Source organism: Geotrypetes seraphini, chromosome 14 (assembly GCF_902459505.1).
Source record: "Geotrypetes seraphini chromosome 14, aGeoSer1.1, whole genome shotgun sequence".
Lineage (NCBI taxonomy): Eukaryota > Metazoa > Chordata > Amphibia > Gymnophiona > Dermophiidae > Geotrypetes > Geotrypetes seraphini.
The window spans coordinates 60,025,810-60,047,272 of NC_047097.1; the positions used below are offsets into that span (position 1 = coordinate 60,025,810).

Sequence of the window (21,463 nt, forward strand, 5' to 3'; positions counted from 1 at the left end):
GTCCATAGAAATCTCTTCCGAGCAGTTAGTGATAGATTGTATGGTGTTCCAGACTTGGGTCCAAAAAGGGCGGACCAAAGTACAATGGAGAAACATATGATCAAGAGTTCCCTCTTCTTTCAAACAGTTCCAGCAAACGGGATCTTGTTTTAGTTTGGCTTTCCACATGCGAAATGGGGTCCATATTGCATTCCACATAACAAAGAGCATTGACTGTGAAACTCTAGAAGATAAAAGTGGGCGGTTTGTTGAAGACCAAAAGAGTTCCCAGTCAATGTCCGAGAGTGGAATGGTTAATATATTATCCCAGTGTTTCATAGTATGATATGAAAAAGTAAAGGATTGATCTCTTAGAATATTATAGAAAAAAGATATAGCTTTTCCTTTTGATAGAGACCACGAAGACCAGTGGTATATAGTATTTTTGGAAGTCATAAAGTCATATTGTATATACACAGAAGATAATATTTCATTGAGTAAAATCCATTGTGAATAAGCAGAGGATGGTAGCAGGTATGTGGAACAGAGTATATCAAAAGGAATTGTCGTATTAAGAGTAAATAGTTGATGAACAACCCATATACCTGCCCGCTGCCACCGTTTCCATGAAAGGGATTTGCCTTGGTTTTGTATTTTGGGATTATTCCAAAGGGATATGAGTGGGCTAACCCTAACTGAGATTTCGGCTATATCATCTAAGTGATGGAGAGCATGCTGCGTTGAAATGAAAAGAGGATATTTTCTCAAGTGTCTGGGTATTGATATCGTTAGTAAGCAAGAGATGTGAAGAGGTTTGCATAGAAAACATTCCATTTCAAACCAAGTAGGAGGGTCTTGAGAAAAGGAGTCATTAACCCAGTAGGCTCCATATTTAGCTAATGAAGCAATATAATAGTGGTAGAAATCAGGGAAGTTAAGACCACCGTTAATTTTAGAGGCCTTCAGCTTGGCTAGAGCAATTCGAGGTTTTTTCTTGTTCCATATAAATTCAGATAGTTTCCTATTTAGCCAGTGGAAAAATGATTTCTGGCATAAAAGAGGGAGCATTGAGAGAATGTAATTAATTTTAGGTGCTAGGGTCATTTTGATGGATGATATCCTGCCCCACCAAGACAAGTATAGTGGAGACCACCGAGATGTAGTGTTAAGAACTAAGTTTTTGATTTTGGATATATTAAGATTTTGAGCAAGGACTGGATCTTTGTGTATTAAGATCCCCAAATATTTCACAGCTTCATTTGACCATGTGAATGGAAAGTTAGTCAAGTCTGATTGGAGAATGTTATTGTTCAGAGGAAAGATTTCTGATTTCTCCCAATTGACAGAGTATCCTGAGATGCAAGAGTATTGTTTGATGATGTGTATAAGATGAGGAAGAGAAGATTGAGGGTTCCTAAGAAAAATTAATACATCATCAGCATAGGCTGCTAATTTGAAGTCTCGGTTTAAGGAGGGGATACCGTTAATTAGTGGGCTTTGTCTAATAGCAGAAAGAAGAGGTTCCAACACTAAATTGAAAAGTAATGGTGAGAGAGGACAGCCTTGCCTAGTGCCTCTGTGAAGGGGAAATTTATTGGATAAAGAATTGTTAATTAGAATACGAGCGGTAGGACTGTGATAGAATGTTTCTATCCACTTCGTGAAAAATGAGCCAAAATTATACCATTTTAGGACATAGAAAAGAAAAGGCCATTCCACTCGATCAAAGGCTTTTTCAGCGTCTATAGCTAGGCCTATTATTGGGTCTGTCAGTGTTTTAGCGTGAGCATTGATATGGTGAAAGAGGCGCAGATTATCTCCTATATATCTTTGTTTAATAAATCCCGTTTGATCTTTATGTATAAGGTGTGGGATCGCTTTGGTGAGTCTTAATGCAATTAATTTTGCCATTATTTTATAATCTAAATTGAGGAGAGATATAGGTCGGAAGTTTTTAACCAAGGTGGCGTCTCTGTCAGGTTTAGGAATTACTACAATGGTGGCTTCAGTGAAATTAAATTGTTTATCTGGATTGGAGTGAAGGAAATTATAGTATGTAAGTAGATGGGGAGCTAAGATGTTTCGAAATTGTTTATAAAATTCGTTAGTGAAACCATCTGGACCAGGGGCTTTCCCAGTCGGTAGGGAAGATATAGCATTTTCTATTTCTGTTGTGGTTATCGGAGAATCTAGTTCCAATTTAACAGGGTTCGATATGGTCGGGTGAGATAAGGAGGAGAGAAAAGAGTCTATATCTGATTCAGGGGCCGCAGATTCAGATTTATATAATGAAGTATAAAAATTTTCGAATTGAGAAGAAATTGAAGATCTGGTTTTGACTAATTGTCCTAATGAATTTTGGATAGATGTGATATATAGTCTTTTAGATTTAATTTTAAGGTATCTGGCTAAGGGACGACCCATAAGATTATCACCCATATAATGGCCAGAGTTAGAGATGAAGATATCCCTTCTGGCTGTGCATGAAACTAGAGTATTATATTCATATTTAAGTTTTTGGATACTTTGGAGAATAGTTGGGTCATGTAAATGATTAGACATATGTTGTAGTTCTAGTGTTTTAATAGAGTTTTCTAACTCTTTTTCTTTTTTCATGGACTGTTTTTTTTTCCAAGAGGCAATTTTTATCAATTCACCTCTAAGGGTTGCTTTGTAAGCTTCCCAGATTATGGAAGGACAAATTTCAGGATCTTTAGAGTTATTTTCAAAGAATTCTACTGTGAATGAATTGATTTTTTCAATAGTTTCTTCATCTAAGAGTAGGGCGTTGTTTAGTCGCCAAGATGGAGATTCTTTACGTGGAGTCGAAATAGAGGTGTATAAAGAAATGGCAGCATGGTCCGTAAGAGAGATTGGATGGATAATAGTATTAGTAAGGTCTTGAATGAGTGAAGAGGATATGAGAAAGAAATCAATTCTCGAGTATGTATTGTGTGGTGGTGAAAAATGTGAGTATTCTCTACCTTTCGGGTAAAGTAATCGCCAAGGATCTACAAGGGAGAAGGCATTTTTTAGAGCTTGAAGAGCTGTGAAAGATTTGGATTTGGATGGTTTACCAGAAGAAGATCTATCAATATACAAGTCTTGGATTTGATTAAAGTCCCCTCCCAATATTAGAGAACAAGAACTGAATTCAATTAGCGCTAACTGAATGTCTCTAAAAAAGTCTGGGTGATCTTTAACCGGGCCATATATATTGAGAAGAACAAAATCCTTTGAGTACAACGCAGCATGTACCAGACACCATCTTCCTTCCGTGTCTGTTTTAATTGAATGAATAGTGGGGGAGAGATTATCTTTAAGAAAGATTGAAACACCATTTTTCTTTTGATGAGTTGCAGGGGAATATATATGAGTGGAATATCCCTTTAGTTGAAATTTCGTGGCGGCAGCGGATGGGAGGTGGGTTTCTTGTAAGAAAATTACATCTGGATGTTTGTTGGACACATAATTAGATATCTTTTTTCTTTTAATGGGATGATTTAGGCCATTCACATTAAAGGAAAAGACATGTAGGTCAGCCATAATATATGATATGCAGTGGAGAAATATGCAGTATATCACATTTGTCGAGAAAGAATGATTGATATAATATTGAGGTTAAGTAGACACTCCTGTCTAAGAAGAAAGGTATAATAAGTATTGAAATAAAAAAGAAGAAATCAGTAATAACAGCATAATATGTGGTCAGAAAGGAATTGTACCAAACTATTATGCTTATCTTAAAGTATTTTAAAGATGCTCTTATGAGCATAAAATGACACACGTAAAGCATCTAACAAAATCCACACCTAATTAGTAATATAAAAAGTGAGATTAGTGTGCTTAACTTATTAGGTTATACAAAGTATGTATTTCATTACATAGCATATTAAGATAAGAACTTATTGGTTCAGACTAAGATAACTAAAATAGGATTGATTTAATTGAACAAAGACCTCAAAATAAACTGTATGGTATCAAGTAAAATTAAGTCATTGGGGTATTATTGATCATAGTCTCAGGCATAGAGTCTATAAATAGTTGTGCGGTTATTTTGTCTGTGAATGTGTGTGGTTTCCCATCTCTCCATATGCGTAAAGACGCCGGATACACAAGTGCAAATCTCACTCCACGACGATGAAGCGTGGAACATAGTGGCACCATTGTCTTGCGAAGGTTGGATACATGTAGGGAGTAGTCGTTAAATAATAGTAATTTTTGACCTTCATATTCAAGTCGACCTTTTTTCCGAAAGGCTTGCATGATGAGCTCTTTGTCTTTCCAGTTGATATATCTAGCAATAGCTGCTCGTGAGCGGTTGTTGTTTTTTGTAGGTTGTCCCAAGCGGTGAGCCCGTTCGCATAGAAAACCAGTCTCAGGGGTCACTAGGCCAAGTTGTTTTGGGAGCCAAAGTTGAAAGAATTGGTATAGATCTTGATCAGTACGGAGATCAGGTAGCCCTATAACTCGTAGATTGTTGCGGCGTTGTCGATTCTCCTGGTCATCCAAACGTATTGTCAGTGATGCTACTTGATTTTGCAATGCAATTACATTTTCGCGATCTTGCAAAGTTGCATCTTCATTTTCAGACACCCTTTGCTCCACTGCTGCAATTCGTCCAGCCTGTGCTTCAAAACGATCGTTAATACAGTCTACAGCCAATTGTAATTTAAGAAGTTTATCTTCCAGGGCCGCAGTAACCATTTTTGAGATTTCTTGAGCCCATTCACCCCATTGTGTCGAGGTTATAGTTGGGGTCGGTGACGTCGCCATTTTAAATTCTGAGCAAGGTGATTTATGTTTAGGCGTTTTTGCCGATCTTACCGGCATTCCTATCTAATGCACCCTTTTAAACGGCTACACATATATAGGTAAGACAGAAATAATTTGAATAATATTTGTTCGTTTGTTAGATGCGCTCACTTTTACCCACAATCGCTGGGAAATACAAGATCACAAAAATGCCACAAGCTGTGATTATCTAGCTTATTTAAAATTCCATGTAGAGAAATTGAGTAGCTATAGAGTATAGACAATTTCATATATGGATGATGATATTGTGTGCAGGCTACACATGTACAAGAGCTCAGTGGTTAAAACAGAAATAGTTTGAATAATATTTGTTCGTTGGGCACACTCGCTTCTATCCACAGTCGCTGGGATATATGAGTAATCTATATAGTAAAGTCAATTTCACAAGTGTTTTGGATAATCACAGTGTAGATGATTGATGATATTGTGTGCAGGCTACACAGATTTAAGAGCTCTGTAGGTAAGGCAGAAATAGTTTGAATAATATTTGTTTATTAAGCACACTCACTTGTACCACAGCCTTTGGGATATACAGGTTCATAGGAGTGTAACAAGGTGTGATTATCCAGTTTATTTAAAGTTCCATGTAGAGAAATTGGATAGCTATAGATTAAAGTCAATTTCGTAGGCGATTTGAATGTTCATAGTGTGGATGGTTGATGATATTGTGTGCAGTCTGATTTAAAGTCACCCAAGTGAAGCTAATCTGAATGATATCAAACTATAATGCTGAGCTCTTTGGAAAGCTCATACTCTAGTAACTCCTTTATGTGAAGAGATGTTTTTGACTTCAGGCTTCTTAACGGTGAGCAGTGCTGGAGAAATATTTTCCCCCTTTTTTTTTTTTTTTTTTTTAAATTTTATGTCGGTTTTGTTTTATGTCAGGTTTTCTTCTTGAGGGGAGAAAGGATCAATCAAGGCTGGAAGAGGGAAACGGCTCCCCAGAGCCTGAGCCCCCAGGAGGTGTGAATGTCAAGGCTTCCTACCTCTGGCGCAGCCACAATTCCGCCATGACACACGGCCTGAAAAAACGGGCGATCACAAGCCTCCTGCTGCTGAGCAGCGCCAGAGAGACTCCATCCCCTTCCCTCTCCTTCTTTTTTTTTTGTATCAATTATTCTCTCCCCTATTCCATGTTGGCCTCGCAGGCACCAAGCGAACGACTCTCACCACTGACTCACTCGCGCTTTCAGCGTGGTCCAGGATCCAATCCCCTGTCCGGGGCGTCTTTCCCTCGAGAGGACCTGAGGGGCCAAGAGCTCCGGCGGTAAAATATATTGCTATGTAAGGAAAATCATAGCGTATAAGCACAGTTTTATTAAATTAGGCGTGTGTATATAGGGAGCCGTTAAGCCATCCGCTTGTTCCTCGTGGCATGATTGTCCTATACTTGGATCACTTTTACTACATTATGATTTCTAGAGTGGCACAGTGGTTAAAGCTACAGCCTCAGCATCCTGCTCCTTGTGACCCTGGGCAAGTCACTTAATCCCTCCATTGCCCCAGGTACACTATATAGATTGTGAGCCCACCAGGACAGACAGGGAAAATTGCTTGAGTACCTGAATAAATTCATGTAAACCATCCTGAACTCCCCTGGGAGAACAGTATAGAAAACCAAATAAATAAATATGTAAGAGCCGCTAAGTCCAGATTCTATAAATGGTGCCCTATCCTCAATGGCACGACCAATTACTACTCCATTTAAGCTAATTGAAGTGATTTAGGTTAGGCAACTACAGGTCATAATGAAAATGTGTCAACAAGTCAAGCACTCCGGTCAAAATGTTGAGAATTCGCACGCTTCGTGAACACTAAAAAAAGGAAAACCTTTAATCGAAAGACTCCCGATGCAGGCCATTTGAGCCGAAACATGTACATGTTGGATCATTGACTGAATAAAGCAGAGCCCTAATCAGGAGGCATGTTGTCATCATGCATAAATACGGACCTAGGCCTGAACGGTGCGCATGTAAATGGGGTTTCGCTGTATTCTAATAAGTCATTCACGCACAGATGTTGATTAAAATGAGCCCCCTTGTAGAATTATCCATATCAGTCCAATTTTAACATTAAAAAGAAGCACATTTTCCTTTAAAAAATTAAGGGCTCCTTTTACGAAGCCGCGGTAGCGGCTTTTAACGCGCGCGACTTTTGATCACTCGCTAACCCCCGTGCTAGCCGAAAAACTACCGCCTGCTCAAGAGGAGGCGGTAGCGGCTAGCGCGGACGGCAGTTTAGCCCGCGCTATTGCGCTCGTTAAACTGCTACCGCGGCTTCGTAAAAGGAGCCCTAAGTATTTAGGAATAGTAGATAAAACTATGACCTTGAATAGTAGATAAAACTATGACCTTGAATTCTAATTTTATTATAGAATTAATAACGTCTACTCTGGAATCCTGGTCTCCCCTCTTTCTTTCTTGGTGGGGTAGAGCTGAGGCCCTTAAAATGGTTTTAGGCCCCAAAATTAATTACATTCTTAGTCCAATGACGGACTAAAGGAGATGATTCATTTTGAGTGTGGACACGAGATTTATGCTCCGTTAAACGGACACGAATCGGGCGAGTTGTACGTCCAACATATAACATGGGACAAGGGCATTGAATTACATAAATGACATTATCCGAAGTGCAGGAGGTATTATGAGTTGCAACAAACACTTCCCCCGTAGTGGGGTGAGTCCACCTCTCACCTGATAAGGTGTAAATACACCATTGACATTGACCACAAGGGTGATGACTGCCCACCCTCGGGGGAGTGTGATCCTGCAATTTATTGTGATTTAAATATTCCCCAATATTTCTCCTACGCCTGTATGAGCACAACGGTTGATCATCCAGGGTAGGGATAGCCAATTTAGGGATATGCCAATATTTTTTAATGATGTAAGAAATATGGTGGGAGAGAGTGGAGTAATCTTGAACAAAAGCCACCGTCTCCGCCAGATCCGTGTCATACACTTTATCCTGAAGTAACCATTCCCTATGGGCATATTTTGCTCTCTTGTAAGCACTTTTGACTACCTCATAGGGATACCCACGTTGGTAAAAACGGTTTTTCATTATTTTGGCTTGTGCCCGAAAATCATCAGTGGAAGCGCAAATTCTTCATTTTCATTTTCACCTTTCCTATATAAAAAAGTTGACAGCCTCATTAGTAAGTTTCTTTGGAGATCAAAACTGCCACGAATTGCAAGTCATAAGTTAAAATTTCTAAACTTAAGAGGAGGCCTAAGGGCTCCTTTTCATAAGCCGCGCTAGCGGGGTTAACGCACTTAACTTTTTATCATGCGCTAACCCCTGCGCTGGCCAAAAACTACCACCTGCTCAAGAGGAAGCGGTAGCGGCTTGCGCGGCCGGCGGTTTAACGCGCACTATTACACGCGTTAAACCATTAGCGCAGCTTGATAAAAGGAGCCCTAAATCTACCAGACTTTAAGAGATACCATTTATCTTTCAGATTGGCCCAGGGTTTAACGTGGTTCCAGGACTTTGATAACTGGAACACTCCTAGATGGCTATTTTTTTTTTTTTTTTTTTTTAAAAGAAGCACATTTACATCAGATAGCGTTGGGAAAGAACGGTTCTTTTATGTTATGGGAACAAGACCGCAGGAGAAAATCATCAAAACGTTGCTAATAGCGACCTTATGGACTCAAAACTACAGATAAAGTCATCGTAATAGTTATTATTTGCCCGCTAAAAGGGGAACGATGGAGTGACTTTCTTTTTTTTTTTATGATTGCAGTAAAATTGTAGAGAATCATTTTCTGTCATCTGCGATATTTTTCTAAAGACTGTGGGATGAAGACCCTGGGTTAATAGGGCTGGAAAGAACAACTAAAGTGCAGCCAAGGGAAAATAAGGTTGATTCATTATACAAATGCCTTCTTCCATGATGTCTAGCAATTAGACGCTGGACCTTAATTGACCAATTCTGGTCTAGGAGGACATTTTCTTAAGAGCCTCCAGTATGTTTGGGTTTTGTACAGTAGCTTTTAAGAGCTCCTCCTTCAATTTCATCTGCTAATGGCTTATCTGACCTGTGCCGCTCAATAGCACATTTTGAAAAGAGAAAGCAACACTTTTCCCCAGGACCAGCAGTGAGGGAGCTGCCAGAACCCACCTGCTCAAGAGGTCAGTGCTCCCGAGGCGTAAACAAGTCTGTGCGAGACGTCTCTTCAGAGATCTCTCCTCCAATGTATTTTCTCCCTCCCTCCATCTCCCAGTGTGCGTTTGTCCATCCGTTCCCCTTTCTTTTCCTTCACTTCCTTTTCTCTCTGCTTCTCTGTCTCTTCCTGTCTGTGTCTAATATTTACTCTACTCTGTACTTTCTTTGCATTTTGTCGTTATATGATAAACTCTGCTGACATACAAAGGTTATTAGTTTTGCCGACTGTATTACAGTGTAATTTAATAGATACGAGGGGGGCGCTGTAAGGTTCTCAGCCCAACCCACCAACTTCTTAAATTCTGAGCGTTATTTCGCCACTGTAGCTGGACGGAGCGTTATCTTATTCCGTTAAGTGCCAATTTGCAGAACAAAATTCTAAGGGCTCCTTTTACTAAGGTGCGCTAGCCCAGGCACTAAATGAAAAATACTAACGCAAGCTCTATGGAGGCGTTAGCGTTTAGCCCGGGCGGTAATGTAGCGTGCGCTATAACGCTTAGCCCGCCTTTGTAAAGGGAGCCCTAAGTTTTTTGACATTGTTTCAGATCATCGATTGACCCGTATCCACTTCATTTTCTTCTTGGTTGGGCTGAGAACTTTTCAGCTCCCTCTCGTCAAAGGAGCGAAATAGTCTTTCGCAACAAGGTAAAAATAGAATCCAATACAAGTAGTGTGGGGGGGGGGGAATCTTCCATTTTTCTCCTTCTAAAATAAACTTTATGTATTAGGATTTATTAAGTGCCTTTTTCAGAAGAGATTCACCCAAAGCGATTTGCTATATATTAAGTAGTAATCAGATGTTCTTAAGTATTTTCCCTACTTGTTCCGACAGGCTCACAATCTAACGTGGTACCTGGGCAACAGAGGCTTAGGCGACTTGCCCGGAGTCATAGGGAGCAGCCGCAACGTCCTTTGCACAAGGACATTACATTACATTTGTGACTTTCATTCCGCCACTACCTTGCGGTTCAAGGCGGATTACATAAGAGGTTATCTGGACATTTCCAGAAGAGTTACAGAGTTGAGCGGGTTACTTCGAGGGACTGAAGTGCTTCCTGCGGTGTTAGTTTGTTTTGATGGATTTCCTGAACAGCAGGGTTTTTATTTCTTTTCTGAAAGTTTTGTAGTCTGGCGTCATGGGCAGTAGATTGGCTAGTTGGCGGTCTCGTTTCGCTGCCTGCGTGGCCAGTAGGCCGTCGTACATTTTTTTGTGCGTTTTGACGCCTCTGATTGGGGGGGGTGCGTGAATGGTGTCTGGGTTCTCCTTTGCCTGGTTGTGGCAGTTCGGATAAGGTGGGTGTTCATATAAGCTGGGCCGTCTCCATTCATGGCTTTAAATAGTAGACAGTAAAATTTGAATCGTATTCTTGCTTGTATTGAGAGCCAGTGTGAGTCGAGGTATGCGGCGGTGATATGATCAGTGAATAGATCAGACTCAAGGCTGTGTTTTGTTCTGTTTGTAGTTTTATCATGACTGCTGGGCAGGGGAGATAGAGGATGTTGCAGTAGTCTAGAAGTCCTAGGACTAGGGATTGGACCATGAGTTGGAATTGTTTTCTGTTGAATATTGTAGGAAAAGGAGGTGAGCCAAAAATTCTCATAGGCTAATATCAGCACATGGTGGTAAGTATTTTTTTTTTAATGCCTGCTGTTGCATCTAGAAAACTTGATAGGTGTCATTGACTCATCTTCAAATCCTAGCGACTTGATGAACATCATCAAGTTTTCATGGCAGAATACAGAAGTGGATTGAGGGGCCTTTCATCGGCGCAGTATAAATTCTATGTTGTCGCACCAAACGCAATCCTCCGCCTCCAGCACTGCCCATCTTCTGCTGCCCAGATGGGTGGTACATCATTAGTCTGATATTTCTGCACCACTGAGCCCTTAACCAGCTAGATCAGGGGTCTCAAAGTCCCTCCTCAAGGGCCGCAATCCAGTCGGGTTTTCAGGATTTCCCCAATGAATATGCATGAGATCTATGTGCATGCACTGCTTTCAATGCATATTCATTGGGGAAATCCTGAAAACCCGACTGGATTGCAGCCCTCAAGGAGGGACTTTGAGATCCCCGAGCTAGATGGAACTGAACTACTTATTCGATGTGGACCATTTTGTCCAGTTACCTTATCCAGCTCAGTGCCAATCAATACTTGTCCGCATATGTGCTGGCTCCACCCTGCCCCCAGACCCCCATGACAGCCTGGTTTGGTTTAGGTGGTTAGAGGGGATAGTCAGTGGCACTGCTCCTTGTGACGCTGGGCAAGTCACTTAATCCTCCATAGAGTCACTCCACTATTTCTACAATACCATTGGTTACCAGTTTCTTATAGAATTCAGTTTAAAGCTGTGCTTTTAACAACCAGAGTTCCTTTCTTTCAGCAGCCAAATGATCTGTATGCGTTGGCTATTCCTTATACACCAGCATAGGTTGTTCCAAGATAATAGATTAGTCCTTCCTTCAGCAAAAAGAGCAAAACGGGAAATGACCAGAAATACAGTAAAGCCTTTTATTTTATAGCACCACAATTATGGAATCAGATTCCACGGAATTGAGATTGGAGGCAAATACCAAGGCATTCAAGACTATCCCCACTTTTATTAAGCTGCATTAGGGTTTTTTAAAAAAATTGCAGGCCATGATGGTAAAAAGGTCCAACGCTAATAGAATTCCTATGAGCATCGGAGCTTTGACCACCGCGGCCGGTGATTACAAAAAAAACCCCCTAATGCGGCTTGATAAAAGGGGGGGTATATTGAAACCTTTTTTTTTTTAAAAGCATTTGGGGAAAATTCCATTTTGACAGAAGTAGTTCACATATAGTAATTTTGATGGAAAACAGGTCTTTTAACCGGGATACTGCGGATATGAAATTAAGATAAGGGTCTTTCTTTTTTAAAGAATGTAGGGACAATATTGGTATGTATGAATGTGTATGCATCTTTGTTTGAATCTTGTTTAGGTCTGTCCTATTTTTAAATGGAGTTCTTTTTCAAGTTTCAAATTTTATTAAAATTTTGATGTATCGCAATATCATTAATTCAAAGCGATTTACAATTAAAACAGGGTCTTAATTATTAACTAAAACCAACACAGACGGACATGACATACCAATACATAAGGGAAGTAGGGAGAACTACAATAAATATAGTAAAGGATACATACAAGGAAAATACAAACGGAGGGTAAGAAACTTTAAAAGTATTGATAAAAGTATAATAGAAAATTAAGAACTTTTTTTTTTTTAAATTCATTTGTAAACTGCTTGGATCTGTCATATGAACAAACGAGATAACAAATCCTAAAAAAACATAAAATACTGCCTCAGGAACAAAATAAGTACCTGTATATATGTAAACTGCTTTGAATGTGTTACCACAAAAAGGCAGTATACAAGTACCATCTCCTTTCCTCCATAAGCGCTGCAGAAGATCCCCAGATAGTCCCATACAGGTGACTTAACTGGGCAGGAACCTCTCCTGCCCGGTTAAATGCTTTGACTATCAACCCCCCACATAAATTCAATACCATTAACCAAATAGGGATGACACTGACTACACACAGAAAGCAACAAGACAAATGGTTTCCAAGATCCAATATGAAAATCAACAAAGAGAGCAGACTGTGTAGAACAGGGGTCCCCAAAGTCCCTCCTTGAGGGCCGAATCCAGTCGGGTTTTCAGGATTTCCCCAATGAATATGCATTGAAAGCAGTGCATGCACATAGATCTCATGCATATTCATTGGGGAAATCCTGAAAACCTGACTGGATTCGGCCCTCAAGGAGGGACTTTGGGGACCCCTGGTGTAGAAGATGCCGTTTTTAGTCACTAATTTAGCTGGTGTAGAAGATGCCGTTTTTAGTCACTAATTTAGCTCTCAGGCATATACAAACATGTGCGCCCAACATGGCCTTGTTTGGCCAAAATGGCTGCCTCAGGAGCAAATGAAGACCAGCAAGTGTAAAATCCAAACTGATAAAGACCTGACTCACTCTAGGAAAAAGCCTGTGTCAGAATTAGGCTGTCCCACTAAGCTTGTCCGACTCATTCTTTTTTTTATTTATTTTACTTTAAAATGTATTAATCGCGCCATCCTCTAGTTCTGTGCAAGTTACAGAATAACATTAATAGTTAAAATGCAAACAAAAAAAATATCACACATATTGTACAACTGCACTATAAAATAACTGTTTGCTAAGTGACCTTCTTACTGTCCAAAAAATCAGGAAGAAAAGCTGCGTCTGAATAACTCCATCTTCGGGAACTTCTTAAAATTCAGTAAAGTTGTTACTTTCTTTACTTCAAAGAGGTAGATTGTTCCATGATACTGTACCCTGAACTGCTAACATGGTTCGTCGACAGACCCCAGATTGTCCCTGTTTCAAGGAGGGTATTTCCAAACATGGTTGATCTTCTGATCGCAAAGTCCTCATCGGTTGATATTCAGTAAAGATGCCACTTACTACTGATGGACATAGTAAATGGACTAAATTTACAGATCAAACAAAGCACCTTGAATTCAATTCGGGCTTGCACAAGCAACCAGTGCAACCGAACCAAAATTGGTGTAACATGTTCAAATTTTGCAGCATTGACAATCAATCGTGCTGCTGGGTTTTGAACTAATTGCAAGGCACGAACTACATACTTTGGTAACCCCAAATACAGCGCATTGCAATAGTCCAAAATTGGTGTTATAATAGCACTGATTACGGTTTGAAATTCCCCTGTTGGAAGAAAATCTCTTAATTGCCGTAATAACCGTAATTTGAAGAAAGGACATGACACTACCGATTATACCTGAGATTTCATGGACAATGTAGGCTCCAACAATACCTCCAAATATTTTACTTTAAGTATTATTGGCACTACAACAACATCTAACGACAACATCTGAGGAAACAAATCAAGCTGCTTTGAGCGACCAATATCTCGGTTTTGTCTATATTCAATCTCAGATGATTATTTTCCATCCAGCACTTAATGAAATGAACACAACTATCCACCCTCATAACCACCTCAGCTATTGAACTTGTTACGGGTACTACAAACTGGATGTCATCTGCATATAGCTTGTAGCTAATTCCTAAATCCTAGAGCTCCCGACATAAAGAGAGCAAATAGATATTAAACAATATCGTAGACAGAGCAGATCCTTGAGGATTTCCAGTGGTCAGCTATGCCCATTCTGATTGATCGTTTCCTAACTCAACTCAAAACAACCTTTCATCAAGAAACGAGGTAAACTATTGCAAACTTTTTCCTCCCATCCACAAATCCTGCAGTCTTTCAAGTAAAATATGGTGTTTGACTGTATTGAATGCAACCAAAATATCTAGAAAGACCATCAAAAATGTTTCTCCCCTACTAGCCCTCTGTAGATAGTATCAAGAATGGATATCAGTAACAACTCTGTAGAGTGATGTGCCCGAAACCCAAACTGACCACTGTCCAAAGCGCCCAATCTATCTAAAAACTCCCAGCCAGAAATATGCACAAATTCCCCCATACAATATTAATATTCATGATACAACTTATATTTCATTTTTATGGATGGGGCAAAGTGAAACTATCCACTCCTGTCTCTTACTACTGCTAAGGTAAAATGGCTTCCATGACCTCTTGTGGCAACCTCATGGTACTACACAAGTTTTTGATCAAGGATGTGTCTGCTGGTGTCAAACTTGAGTTTTTGAGATTGGCTTGTCTATGTGGGTAGTTTGTTTAGAACCCCTATTAGACACTGAGGTCTTTTCTCCTTTTTTATTGGGTACCATAGGCAGTGCTGAATTATACTGAATGTTGCTTTGGATATTGACTACACAAGTACTGTCAGCTGCTGCGACAGGTTGTGGAAGCCATTTTTTCTAAACAGTGGCAAGGGGCAGGAGTGAAGGAGCTTTGCTCCTGCCCCCAGTGACCTCATTGGACCACCAAGAAAAGGTAAGCCCAAGGGGAGCCTACCTGGACTGAGGGGGTAGGGGTGAAAGGGGTTCCTGACTCATGGGCTGGAGGGAAGGAGAAAGGGGGGGCTTTTTAGGGGATTGGGAGCAAAACACAAAATTATGCAGAATATATTCAGCAAGAGCTCTCATAACTCTCTTATATGTTTCAGTTGGATACTAGTTGCATAAGCTCTGGAGGCCAGCACCAGTGAAATTAACTCCATATCAGTGCAAATGCCCACATATGACCCAGTTCTGAATATCCAGGGCTAATTTAGCTGGTAACTGCCAGCACAGATGGCAATAGAAGCATGATGGCAGATAAAGCCTAAATGTCCCATTCAATCTGCCCATCCACAGCATCCACTATTTTCTCCTCTCACTAAGACAATAGACAATAAAGTCCTTGACTATATTACCTTTGAGTTACATTAGTTAATGCATGTCTACAGCAACCAGGGTAAAAAGAAGATGTGTTTCTCCCAGATTTCCCCAGATCATAAGAGAGAGAAAGTGACTGGTTCCATGGTTTCTGTATTCATTCTATAAGCTTCTATTTATATCAGTATGCAACTTATTTTTCTGATTTTATCAAAAGTAGGACTGTTCAAGTTTCAGATAGCACTATGGCCAATCATGGTACTGAAAACCTATTTCAAATCATAATGTAGGCCAACCAATCATGGTGCCTTCTAGGGTTCCATTTAGTAAACACAAACTAAAGTAAGGTTGCTCGATATTACTTTTGTAGGTAGAACAGCCAAGATCCTGCTGTGTGTCCTGGAGATCTTACCATGGAAGTACCAAGCATCGGGTCACTCAACACCACAGGACAAGGAGGATTCAATGGAACAAAATTAGGGAATTCCACTGGAGACTTATTCATCCTGATGTTAGCTCTATCCTGTCCATCTCTCCTAATCTGTCTTTTAGGAATAGCTGGGAATGGGATTGTTCTCTGGTTTCTCTGCTTAAGCCTAAAACGCAACAAATTCACTGTCTACATTCTGAATCTGGCTGTGGCAGACATTACAATTCTTCTCATTAGCTCTGTTGTACCTCTTTATATATTATTTATTCCCATTGTTGTAGAGGTCTCCCATTTTATACCTAATGCCTTATTTAATCTGCGCCTCTTGTTTTTCTTTGGATATACCACAAGTCTGTTTCTCTTGACAGCCATCAGTGTGGAAAGATGTTTGTCTGTCCTTTTCCCAATCTGGCATCGATGTCAACGTCCAAAGCATCAGTCTTCCTTTGTATGTGCCCTGTTGTGGATGTCCTCCATTCTAGTGATTGCACTGGAACGTATCATCTGTGGTGAAGACAATTATGTATATAGGTCACAGGACTGTACAACTATGCAGATATTTATCGCTGTCTTCTTTTTGCTGGTGGTTCCTCTTGTCATGGTCTTCTCCAGTCTGACACTTATCATCAAAATCTGGAGGACTTCCCAGAGACATCTATCATCCCGACTCTACATGGTCATCATAATCACAGTTATCACTTTCTTCACATTTTCTATGCCTGTTCAGAGCATACATATTTTATGGTATTTTCAGGTTCTTTCACACAGCTTTGATTCTTTTCTTGTGGTGTGTTACCTTTCTGTCTTTTGCGCCTCCATCAACAGTGCTGTCAATCCTTTCATATACTTCCTAGTTGGAAGACAGAAGAAGCAGGAAGTTCAAGGTCTCAAGGGGGTACTTGATAGGGTCTTCAAAGATGAAGAGGAAACAAGGAATGAGGAAGAGACCCCCAACTTACATGTAAGTAGGGGTGAAGTCTAAGAGTTTTGGATTTCAAGAGAAAACTCAAATTATATCAGGAGAGCATCAATAAACTTATTAAAGCAAAAGTTTCCAATATTTCTAAACCCAAATGTTTACAGAATGCTAAAAGACTACTATGAAGAAAGACATTCTTAATAACGTCCAGAGTCCTAAACCATAACCAGAAAAACAATGGTTGTCTAATGGTTGTTCTCACAGTTTTAAGACATATCTTGCAAATGTCTCATCTGTTTTTTTTAGCTTAAATCAGACTCCTTTTCTCTTCTAGCTATAGAACTCTTTGATCAGCAAATCTATTCTTTGATAACAATTGTGTTTTTTTAATATATTTTTATGTAACCCCCCCCCCCCAACTGCAGAGGGAAAGCTTTTACATCCTATTGAGGTGATTAATCTGCAACATGATAAAATCATTTGATTGTAGTGATAGAAATATTTCATAAAGTAAGATGGTATGAGATTTACTTTTCTCATTTTTTTAGCCCAGTTATTGCTAGAAATGCTGAAAATCTAAGGCTTATTAAACACAGAAATATAGTCAGTAGCAGAAGTTGATGTGAATACCTAGTCTCTGAAAACTTCCACAATCTGCAGATCTTTAAATGAAGCCGATATAAAGCAGTTTGTAGAACCATCTTTTTTCCCCAGGGCTTCTTCCAAAGTCAGGCAGGCTGCCTACCTTCAGGCAGTTTCAGGCACATCCTCCCTTCCTTCTCATCAAATCCACTTGCTTTTGTCTAGGGCAGGGATGTCAAAGTCCCTCCTTGAGGGCTGCAATCCAGTTGGGTTTTCAGGATTTCCCCAATGAATATGCATGAGATATATTTGCATACACTGCTTTTCATTGTATGCTAATAGATCTCATACATATTCATTGGGGAAATCCCAAAAACCTGACTGGATTGCAGCCCTCAAGGAGGGACTTTGACATCCCTGGTCTAGCGGTTGAGAAATTTCTGGAGCAAGTCCTCCCAGGGACCCACCCCTGGCTGACTCAGGGTGTTTTTTTCTGAGTCTTCCCTCTTTTGGAGGCTACTGGAAGGTTTTATCTCCCTTCCCATCTCTAGCAGATTCCAGTCCCGGGATTCCCCTGGCATCCCAGAATCCCAAAGAACTAGTCCTTGGCCCTTACGCCCCCTGGGAAGTATAGTTCTCATTGAGCACAAGCCTATCCCTACCTGGTTCTTCCCTTGGAAACAGCACTACAGAGCTTCCCCACCCCTCCACGAGCAGTGGCCTCTTGGCATATACAACCTCTGTATTAGTTATCTCTGGTCATCGAGCTCCCTCCTGTGGCCACTGCTTTACATGATAGGCCCCTTGCTAGTCACAGTAGACAGCCCCCTGGAGGGGAAATTTTATAATAGGTCACCTAGGTTGAGAAAGCATGAAAATGCCTGTTTCTAGATTATTTACTAAAGACACATAAGGGCTCTTTTACAAAGCTGTAATAAGCTCTAACACATGCTTACTGCAACAACAAAAAAAAAATGGCATACTGTAGGGCAAGCTGATGTATCCTGGGATAATTTCAGGATGTTTGCACACTACTCACCTGCTAAAAAGAAAGAAATTATGTTTTGTGCAGGGGGCATGTCTGGGGGCAAAGAGTGGGGCATTTTCTGTGCTAATCAGTGCAACTACATTGCTGTGTGTTAACCAATTAGCACGTGCTTCACTTGTGAGCCCTTACCACCTGTTATAATGGCCATACACTAATGGCAAAATTAGTGCATGGCCATTAACAGCAAAATTGGAAACTCAGCCATTTTACTCCAGCAGTAAAAATAGCTTTAGCGCATGGGAAAGACCCAAATAAAGGTGCTTTAAGGCCACTTTTTACCATCTTCAGGTAACAGGACCCCATAGGCAGTAAACAGTATAAATTGAGGTAATCGATATTTCTACCACCACGGGAGCTGGTATGACTTTCCTGCCAGGATTCAAACTCCTAAGCAACAGACTTTTCTGCCTCAATTCACCTCAAGCCCCAGCCCTCAAGGCAGACTGCAGACATCACAGCTCATCCTGAAGACAGCCACAGTGTAGAGAATGACACTTGAACAGAATTTGTCCCTGTCCCCGCAGATAACCATGGGAAACCATCCCATATCATTCTTTAGTGTCTCTCTCAACCTCAGTCCTTCTACACCAGCATTCTTCAGTGCAAGGCTTGAGGGTCAGTGGTTGTGTTCATTCATACTCCGATTCTTTTGTGAGCCAAGTATAGGATAATGAAGCCATTGTGACATCACTAATGAAGTTGGCTCTTAGGCATTGGTGGAATGAGGCTTTATGATATCACAATCTCAGCTCTGGAATGTTGCTACTCTTTGGGTTTCCGGCAGGTACATGTGACCTGGGTTGGCCACTGTTAGAAACAGGATACTGGGCTTGATGGATCTTCAGTCTGTCCCAGTATGGCAATGTTTATGGTCTTATGTTCTAACCATCTCGTGTCATTCTTTAGTATCTATCTCAACCTCAGTCCTTCTACACCAGCATTCTTCAATGCAAGGCTTAAGGGTTAGTGGCTTAAGGGTTAGTGGCTCAATGCAAGGCTTAAGGGTTAGTGGCTCTGATTCTTATGTGAGCCAACTATAGGATGATGAAGCCATTGTGACATCACTGATGAGGTTGGCTCTTAGGCATTGGTGGAATGAGGCATTATGACACCACAATCTCAGCTCTGGATACCAGAGACTGTAATTCTTTAGTGTCTTTCTCAACCTCAGTCCTTCTACACCAGCATTCTTCAATGCAAGGCTTGAGGGTCAGTGGCTCTGCCCATTCATACTCTGATTCTTTCCTCTCTCCTTAAAGAACGACAAGAGGATGGTTTCTTGCAGTTAACCATGGTGACGAGGACAAATTCTATCCCATGTCATTGGCAAGGCCTGGACAACTACAATAAATATGACACCAGCCGTGGAAGTCTAAGAGAACCAATAGATAAAAACATCCTTCTAAATTAGACATGGACATTTTTTCCCCATTCAAAAATCACCGTTGGATATCTTACTTTTAGGCTCTCTCTACTTCTGCCCAAAACACACCTACAGCATGTCTCCTTGCTATTTGGACGAACTACAGTTTGAATCATCCAAATTGTTACTTTCCAAAATGAGGAGTTGGACATTTTTAGCAGATGGATATTTTTTCTGGCATTTTGAGACATCCATCTGCTTTAAAAATGAGTGCCACAGTCACACAGTAATGGGCAACCTGTTACATTTCAACGACTGCTAGCCTCTGAGTGTCACCAAAGACCTCTAGGACATTCTTATATTTAGAAAAGGAGTCTTCAGTGTGGATGCTAATGTTTTCCAGAGTGTAGGGGCAAAACATTAGAAGGCAGAATGCCTCAATGAATCAAGTCTAGCTTGGTGAACAGATAGAATATAGAAACGACAGTCCAATAGTGACTACAATAATCATAGTGGACCAGAGGGAACAGTCATCATGGCAAGGTAAAAGGGAACACCTATGTGTAATGCTTTATGAGTCAAGGCAAGTATCCCTTCAGGCTAGCACATGTAGGTAAAGCTAAGAGAAAATTTAAAATCTGAGTACACTTCTCCCTCCGTATTCGCGGTTTCAGTATTCACGGTTTCGATTCACGGGTTTTAGCTTGCTGGCTCCTCCCCCAAAATTACATCAGCTTGCATAGAGAAATCACTGATTCCAAGTATTTACAGAGAAAATCACCGATTCCTAGCACTTTCTTCACCGTGTTTTGCCTCTCCTTCAGGAACAGACCAGGTCTCCCACCATGTTATTCGCGGTTTCACCATATTCACGATGGTTTTTAATAGAAAACAGTGAACATAAGAACATAAGCATCGCCTCTGCCGAGTCAGACCATAGGTCCATCGTGCTCAGCAGTCCGCACCCGCGGTTTCCCCCCCAGGTCCGTGACCTGTAAGTGATCCTTTACTTAAGACATTTTATCCTATATAGTACCCCTCTAACTATACCCCTCAATCCCCTTTTCCTTTCAGGAACTTGTCCAACCCCTTTTTGAATCCCAAAATCGTACTCTGCTCTACCACCTCCTCCGGAAGCGCATTCCAGGTATCCACCACCCTCTTAGTGAAGAAGAACTTCCTAGCATTTGTTCTGAATCTGTCTCCCTTCAATTTTCTTGAGTGCCCTCTTGTATTTGTTTCCCCGCCAGTCTGAAAAATCTGCCCCTCTCTACCTTCTCTATACCCTTTATGATCTTGTAAGTTTCTATCATGTCCCCTCTAAGTCTCCGTTTTTCCAGGGAAAAGGGCCCCAGTTTCTCCATCCTCTCAGCATATGAGAGGTCTTCCATGCCCTTTATCATTTTTGTTGCTCTTCTCTGGACCCTCTCAAGTGTCGCCATATCCTTCCTAAGGTACGGCGACCAGTATTGAACGCAGTATTCCAGACCCCCTGACCCCCTGCTCGCGACTGCTTCCCAGTCAGAGTAGTGTCCTTTTACTCCAACCCTCTGCTTCCTATCTGCCAGCCAATTACAGATCCATCTGTGCACTTCCCCTTCCACCCCGTGGTTCCACAGTTTCCTTAGCAGGCACTCATGGGGTATCTTGTCGAAGGCTTTTTGAAAGTCCATATATATGATGTCTATGGGGTCACCTTTGTCCAATTGTTCGTTAATCCCCTCGAAGAAGTGCAGTAGATTCGTTTGGCAGGATCTTCCTTTACAGGAACCATGCTGGCTGATTCTCATCAGATTATTTCTTTCTATATGCTCATTGATGCTGTCT

At 40.8% G+C, this 21,463-nt stretch overlaps 2 protein-coding genes across 2 annotated transcripts in view; one reads left to right on the plus strand and one right to left on the minus strand.

The window, feature by feature from the left end:
- Positions 1-21,463, minus strand: part of LOC117348117 (proto-oncogene Mas-like) — a 57,938-nt gene that overhangs the window by 20,941 nt on the left and 15,534 nt on the right. The gene's annotated exons all lie outside the window — the stretch shown is intronic.
- Positions 15,708-16,706, plus strand: LOC117348118 (proto-oncogene Mas-like). Its single transcript, XM_033919820.1, has one exon. It carries the CDS (start codon positions 15,708-15,710, stop codon positions 16,704-16,706), a length of 999 nt encoding a protein of 332 aa, XP_033775711.1.

What these genes read in the sequence shown, in the direction of transcription:
- LOC117348118 (XM_033919820.1), top strand. Translation starts at nt 15,708, where the DNA reads ATGGAAGTACCAAGCATCGGGTCACTCAACACCACAGGACAAGGAGGA.